The sequence below is a fragment of the Misgurnus anguillicaudatus genome, chromosome 9 (assembly GCF_027580225.2).
Source record: "Misgurnus anguillicaudatus chromosome 9, ASM2758022v2, whole genome shotgun sequence".
Taxonomy (NCBI): Eukaryota; Metazoa; Chordata; class Actinopteri; order Cypriniformes; family Cobitidae; genus Misgurnus; species Misgurnus anguillicaudatus.
Window position 1 is genome coordinate 8,981,483 of NC_073345.2, and position 8,092 is coordinate 8,989,574.

Consider the following 8,092-nt stretch of genomic DNA (forward strand, 5'->3'; position numbering starts at 1 on the left):
CTCTTTCCTAACAGTGTAGGCCAATTCAGGTGCATTTTTATCATGGTATGATAGAAGAGATGGGCAGTTGAATCTTGAAACGTTTTCATTTTTATTAAAACTCAAATGACAGGACTGAAATGTTAACTGTTATTAATTCTCATTAACATTTCCTATATGGAACTTTCATTATCAACACCTTTTATTATAGGATCAAATATATTTTTCAATGACACACTAAATACTGGAATACAAAACAGAATATAATATCAATTCAAGTTGATTGATGCTAATTTGTTTGTGCATTCTGTTTTTTCCATTTATCTTTATGTAATGGTATTTTGACATATTTACCTTATACATCAAAGCTGTTAACTCTATTTCTGTATGTACTGTATTTCTATGCACACTAGAAATTATTACAAGGAAACAAAAACGTTAAAGTCAAAACCTGATAAAAAGTAAGAGTCATTTTATGCGTTTACAGAAAATTTCCACAAACCATTACAGTTATTGGTATATTGAATGAATAAATGTATATTATCTGTAATAAAATGCTAGTTTGAACATGATTGAATTATATGTTAATCGTGAAAATCATTTGGAATTAACCTTATTCCTAAAAACTTTAAACATTTTTTGCCTTATTTCTTTTACTTGCAAACCATATATTATAGGATTCATGCTAGGTGGTACAACATGGAACATTAGACTAGATAGTTTCCTACTTTCAGTGAGTTCAGGGAAGCGATGGAGAACAATTATGATGAGTCCAGAGATCAGCATAATTAAATAGGCAATCAAATGAGTTGAGCAAGTTTTAATGGCTTTGCTGTTCGTTGCTTTGTTTTTGCTTTTTATGCATACCATTGCTATCCTGAGATATGTTAGTACCACACTCCCCATTGAAGAGGTGAACAAAACCACAGTGAAAGATAATCCATATATATTATTGATTACCACATTTTCACAAGACAGTTTAAATAGTGCAGCATTGTCACACATCATAGCTTGAATCACAGATCTGCAGTGAGACAGACGTATAGTCAGACCAAGCAGAATTCCCACCAACAATAATGCAACACCCCAGGCTCCTACTGATAATTTTACCATCATTTTACTTGTCATTATTGATGAGTATCGTAATGGATAGCATATGGCCACATATCTGTCAAAAGCCATGATCATTAAAATAGTGTGGGATGTGGTTCCATTTAAGTGCGTTAAAAATGCTTGAAAAACACACTCCACGTATGAGATGTAGCGCTCAGAGGGATCTGTTAAAATATCCTTTAATAAGCGTGGCACAAGAAGAGTGGACCCCATCACATCATTAACTGTCAGGTTGCAGAACAGAAGGTGCATGGGCTCATGTAAACTTTTTTGTATTACAATCTGTAATAGAATCCCAATGTTAGACAGCATTATAAATATATAAGCCATCAAAAGGAGAACAAATGCAGGATAGATTGATTGAGGTGTAATTTTAATTCCCTCCACTAAGAGGACGCTGTATCTGAATGTCCGGTTCTCCATCTGTAAGACTAAAGAAAACATCCAATGACAGCAGAGCAGTACTTTCATTTCATTTATATCATAATCTCATATCATAAAAGTGTTGCCCAAGTATTTATTCAAATACATTACCTTAGAGTAGAAAACAACATTAAAAATAATTATTACTAATTTTCTGTTATCTAGCACAGCAACAGCTTGAGATGTGCTTTTTTTGTTATTTTACATAAACTTTTGCTTTAATATTTTATTTACAATGATCTCATTATTTGACTAAAGAATTAAATGTTAAATATTGATTCTTAGAATATATAACTAATAGACACGTCATGACCCTTAATATATGTAGATACCAAAGTACAGCACTCCTACCTTCTTAATAATAAACCATACAAGTCAAGAGCACCACCTCGCTTTCTTTGAGGAGTTTAGATTACTTGGTCATTTATATGTTTGTCAAAACATGCTTTGTCTTGTCATCATACCCCATGTGTAAAAATATATTTAGAATTCTCTTTGCTGTGATTGATAGACTGTGGATTAGGACCTGTTCATACTGTACTACCTCCATTTTTAGCACCAGCCATGAAAATGACATGCCCACACGAAAATGTTTGCAGCTCCTAACTTTTTGACCTACAGACACGATTGTGATATCAGGCTTGTTCGACTTCATGCGGCGCTGCAAAAACCGACAGCCGGATGACGTCAAAGTACCGCGAGAACTATTCGAGAAATCATACGATGTGTAATTTCGTCTCGCTCTCGCGACACTTTAACATCATCCTCCTGTCAGTTCTAGCGGCGCCGTAGTAAGTCGAACAAGCCTGTCTTCTCAAAGAAGAATTGGAACTTTCATTTTTCGAAAAGAAAATTTTAAAATTGTTATAAATGTTTAAATATAGTGGAATTAAAGGCCCAATCCACTTTTTTGGAAAATATGCTCATTTTACAGCTCCCTTAGATTTAAACATTTGATTTTTACCGTTTTCGAATCTATTCTGCTGATCTCTGGGTCTGGTGGTACAACTTTTAGCATAGCTTAGCATAATCCATTGAATCGGATTAGACCATTAGCATTGCGCAAAAAATAACCAGATATTTTTCCTATTTAAAACGCGACTGTTCTGTAGTTACATTGTGTACTAAGGCCGATGGAAAATTAAAAGTTGCGATTTTCTAGACAGATATGGCTAGGAACTATACTCTTATTCTGGCGTAATAATCAAGGACTTTGCTGCTGTAACATGGCTGAAGCAGGCGTAGTGATATTACGCACTGCCCGAAAATAGTTCCCTTGGTTACTGTAAGGATGAATCCTTGGACATGGGATCCATTTGCAGCTTTTATTGAGATGGTAGCACACAGAATCCAAGGGGCAAATCAGAAGGATAAACAGGCAATGGTCGAGTCAGGCAGATAGCAATCGTGAAATCAATAGACATGCAGAGTTCAAGGGCAGGGGGCAAACAATCCAAAACGATAATAACAGTCCAAGGTCAATACACAGATCTGTAATAATTCAGAAAACGCTCAGTATTGATCAACAATGGAAAATCAAGACTTCGCATCAGGATGCGTTTGGGGAGAGCTTAAATTGAGTCTATGAATGAGCTTCAGGTGGCAGTGTGATCAGACCCAGGTACATGGCCCTATGGGAAATGTAGTTTATAACAGAAACGACTAGAATTCAGGTGATGGCTCCCTCTGTCGACCGGAGAAGCGGCTTCATTCATATCAGTTACTTTCAATAGCAAGGAACTATTTTCAGGCACTGCGGGGAGCGGGAAGCTGGAAAATTTGCAGTGTCCCTTTAAAATGTTATGCACAAAAGATTTTTTTGTTTCATAAAAATATATAAAAGAAAGCAGCCTAGAAAATCAATGGTCTTAAAGCCATAATTTTAAAAGTCATTTTAGGCAGGTAATAGGGGGCAGATACATCACATATTCCGATTTTTGCTGATGCGCCAAGCCAAAAAAATACTTGCCAAGCAACAGTGGTACCGTGACAAGGGGACATGACGCCCCACCTTCAGAGAACAAGGGTTACCTCCGTAACAGAGATGTTCCCTTTCAGTTGGGCACGTCGACTCACGTAGATGACCGATGAATTGTGAATCCTTACCAAAGCGCCATGGGTGCTGGAGGTCCCAACCCATGGCAGATGTATCAGTGAATACAACAGTATGCACTAGCCCAAAGAAACAAGCAGCCCTATCGGTATGTGCTACAGGAGCCTCTGAAACAGAAGCCTCTGGAACAGAACATTTAAGATTCTCCATCCGCGCCTCCACCAGGGGAGGGAGTAGTGTGATCACCAACTTTCGAAGAGCAACCTCTGCCACCTCAAGTTTGCCCATCTTAGTGTGAAACAGTGGGAAGATGGTCACAACACTTGATAAAAAGGAGGGGACCACAGCTGTAATGCCATAACGCTAAAGTCTCTTGGTTTAAAGCTCTAATAGACACACACTTCTAGGATAGCAGATACTGCTCAACTTCAAAGCGAAAAACTGATAATGCAGTGCACCTGCTGCCTGGCAGGGCATCCCCTTCAGATGCATATACTGCATGTGAATATTAATTGGCTCTTTCTAGATATATGAAGCAGATTGGTCTCTCTAAGTGAGTTACCAATACGTCGGTCATCAAGGTGACGTCGAAGAGACTGACTGAAAGGGAACTACATAAACAAAATAGACTGCGTGCATGCTACATCGACAAAGAAAGCCATATATAAGAGATTGTGCAAAGAGGTCAGGAAGTATCCTAATTTACAAAACTGTACATTTTGTGAGTATATAAGTGGACATAAATTAATTTTGTACACAATCAATGCATTTGAGGAAGGCAGGATATCTGGATCTACAAAAATGTACGATATGTAGAAAATAACACATTGTATTATACCAAATACACAAAATAACATCTTTACGTATTTAACCCTTGTTCCCTGAAGGAAGGAAACAGAGACATCGCAGGGTAAGAAAGCCAAGCATATAGTGCCAGGCCATAATCAACGCATTGGGAATCGCCTGCAAAGCGCCACGGGTGCTGACCCTTCCAGTGCCCTGCATAAACCTACCATCACTAGATCTAAAGTGGTGGATTTAAAGAACCTGGGCTTAATGCAGAGAGGCCCGTCACTACTTGTTCCTTAACCCACTATAGTGATTTTAAGGTATAGTGGGAAGCTCACTAGGTGGTGTAATATAATATAGAATAACCACAGAGATTTTCACATATTGAAGTCTGGGTCAGCAGTCCATAAGCTGACGGATACCAGAGGCCATCTCCATCAGTGTCTCTACTGGCCACGGGTCTGATTGCTGAGAGCCAGAGCAAGTACAAGCCAGCCTAGTCAGCACGGTGAAGCGGAGATCATACTTCTGAAACTTTGCAACCGTTGTCTTGACGGTGTACAGCAACGGAAAGAGGGGTTCATGCTCCTGGAGGAACGTTACCCGTCTCTTCAGATCTGCAAGAGTCATGTTCCCGGAATTGGAACATGATGCCTCATTGAACACCGCCTCAGCATGCTGATTGCCCAAACACAAGAGGCTGCGATCATGACCATCCATAAGACCCATGTATTTGCCACACCTTGAACTGCACGGATGAAATGACACCTTAAAAAAGACGCAATCTACCATGACACGAGAGAATGGCTGTCTTTAAAAATTCACTTCGCGTAGCTCTTTAGGGTGCTGATGTGATGAAGCATGCAGGGGAGTGGAAACATTTAAGTTTCTCAAAGCAGATTGGCCCACGAAACGTGTTTCAATTCAATTAATTTTAATTTTATTTATATAGCGCTTTTCACAATTGTTTAATTGTTTCAAAACAACTTTACATTAATAGATGCAGCAAAAATACAGAAAAATCTTAAAACATAAACAGCAGAATACAGCGGTTAGGATTAACCATACTAGCGAGCGTAGTAAAATGTAACCTATGTAAGAGTGTGCTCAGTTAAGCCAATGTCAGCAGACTCCCCAGGGGTTAAAAAAACCTAGGGAGAAAAGTCCTAGGAGGGAAAAAAACCCTTGGGAGAGAGCCAGACATAGCTGATTCTATAGAGAATATATTATATAATAGGTACGATTTTATGGGGATTAAAACATAATATATATGTATATATATATACACAGATAAGTAGATTAGATGGGGAGCTGGTGGTTGGTTTGACATCAGCTGGGCATCATGTTGAAGGACGGCCAGTAGATCAGTGACATGATAACCTTATGGAAGCCGGAGCTGGGTCTGTTAGTCCCATTGTCCTCGGGAATGAGAACGAGACAGGGAAAGAGAAACAAAATCCTATTAGCGTAGGGGCCATTGCCATTCACATGTAATGCGAGTGTCACATAGTATTGTGGTTCAATATCCGCTAGGTTCCAGACAGGCTAACTGTAGTGGCATAAATATATTACCCAGACGAGTTATGTGAAAGTTTTTTTTCCAGACACGCTAACTATTGCAGGAGTAATTAAATTTGCGAGACAAATTTTGTGAATGCTTTGTTAAAGAGAAATGTCTTTAGTTTAGACATAAATTGATCGACTGTGTCAGAATCTTGAAAAAAGTTTCATATGGTGTATTTGAGATATTTCTCAGATGGAAGAATGCTATGCTGCAAACATTGGAGATATGACAATCGAAGGATAGATTACTGTCAAACATCACACCTAGGTGTAATTTGAGATTGGTCTAAAATTATTAAGATCTCCTTGGTCAAGGTGCGGTTTTTTGATTAGCGATCGAATAACTGCCAGTTTGAAAGCTGTTGGAACATATCCTAGTTTTAGCGACGAGTTAAAGATATTTAGTACTGGCTCTGACACTACAGCAGTGGCGGCTACTGATCTGTCAAAGAGGGGAAGCTCATTTTCAGCCTACATCATAAAATTGTCCATTTATTTAAAAGTAAATTCTGCCCTACGTTCCTTTTCAAGAAAATGGTCTGTGACCCTGGTTTTACTACAGTAACCATGTTTTTTTGGTTGTAACTGTTTCGTAAGGGCACACAGCTTTCCCCTGGTACCCTGCAAGTCCTGATCTGAATACAGGACTTGAAGTTCTGACCTCAGTCTCCCTGAATCAAAGTGATGGCCATAACTTTTCAGGACACTTTGAAAATACCTGTCTCCATGTCGTCAAATTTCCCTGGATTGACTTATTCTTAAGAATTAACCTTAAGAATATAAGAAATTATTGTTTCCATGTATAATTTGATTAGTAAAATTGCACATTAATAATAAGGCTAATAAATCATATCATTTACATGTTGAATGCATACATTTCTATTGTTTTTATTTACTTTACATATTGACTTTACATACATTTATTGACATTTATTAGCACTGTCTGCAGTTTCACCCACGACGCTAGCCTAGCCTACTATATGAATGAATGAATAAATGAACGATCTAAAAAATATATTAAACTCTGTAAAACTGAAACAAGGAATGTGGTGTATAATTGTGTGAAATGTATGATGAAAATCAAGCAATTTCGCCAAGCAAATATCAAGAAATAGGTTGTAGCAGTTTTTATTTCAACTGTACTTGAGAAATCCGCGATGGGACTGCACGAATAGTTTCAGCGATTCCTTATAGGACAAAATCGCTGTCAGTCAAAAGGAGATGCAGGCCGTTTAACAGACCCTCCAATCATCACGCAGAAGCCCCGCTTCCAGGCCTGCCCACTCCTCATTCACCTCCAGAGAAGCTGAGCTTCCATGGGCGGGACATAATCGCAGCATTTATCCAATGACCGTCTAGTTTCGAAGCGCTGACAAAAACTGTTCAAAGCAGCCCCATTGAAGTCAATGGAAGCTGGGCTTCAACAGGGAAATGCACTGACTGTGACGCTAGGGGAATGTATGAGAAGGAGATCGAGTCAGCCGGCCTGCTGTATGTAACTGTATGTAACTGATTCTAAATGAACTCGTCTTTGAGATGAACGTTTTCTAACGTATTTTTTGTCAATAAAATGTTAATAAAATAGTACATATTTGACCATTCATTTCTTGACATTATAGGGGAAGCCGAGCTTCCCTTGTAGTCTTAAAGAAATTGCCACTGCACTACAGGGAATACCTCTTTTCCCAATACGTCGGTCATAACATGACATCGTAGTGATCAGCTGAAAGGGAACGTTTTTTTGCAATGAAATACTGTCCAACCTTATCTTCTCTAAAACGCCTATATGATCTAGGTGCTAGTGGTTGGATGATTTTATGTGTTAAGGAGTTATTAACCTCTCGACGCGCACTAATTTGTGGGCGGGATGACGTCAGTTTTTTAAACTCTGCTAACAATATCTATATAGCCTACTGTCTACAAACATTAATAATATTAACATTACTATACATAGTTTATAAGGTCTACGGGTTTAGGATTAGTGTGTGGTCTCTGTTTTGAGATAGAGATGATCTAGCATTATAAATGTAGTATTTTGTGACAGAAGTCCAGATGACAACATGCAAAATATAAATGGGTCTTCTTACCTTTGTGTTGATATAACGATCGTGAGTCGAATCTAGTCTGTTTCAGATGTGTGAATAACCCATGAAAACGGTCTAATACAGGGGT

General features: G+C 38.4%; 1 protein-coding gene across 1 annotated transcript; it reads right to left on the reverse strand.

The window, feature by feature from the left end:
• Positions 1-546: 546 nt before the first annotated feature.
• Positions 547-1,515, reverse strand: LOC129424469 (olfactory receptor-like protein COR4). Its single transcript, XM_055181142.2, has one exon. The coding sequence runs from the start codon at positions 1,513-1,515 to the stop codon at positions 577-579; it is 939 nt and encodes a 312-aa protein (XP_055037117.2). The 3' UTR covers positions 547-576.
• Between the last annotated feature and the right edge of the window lie 6,577 nt (positions 1,516-8,092).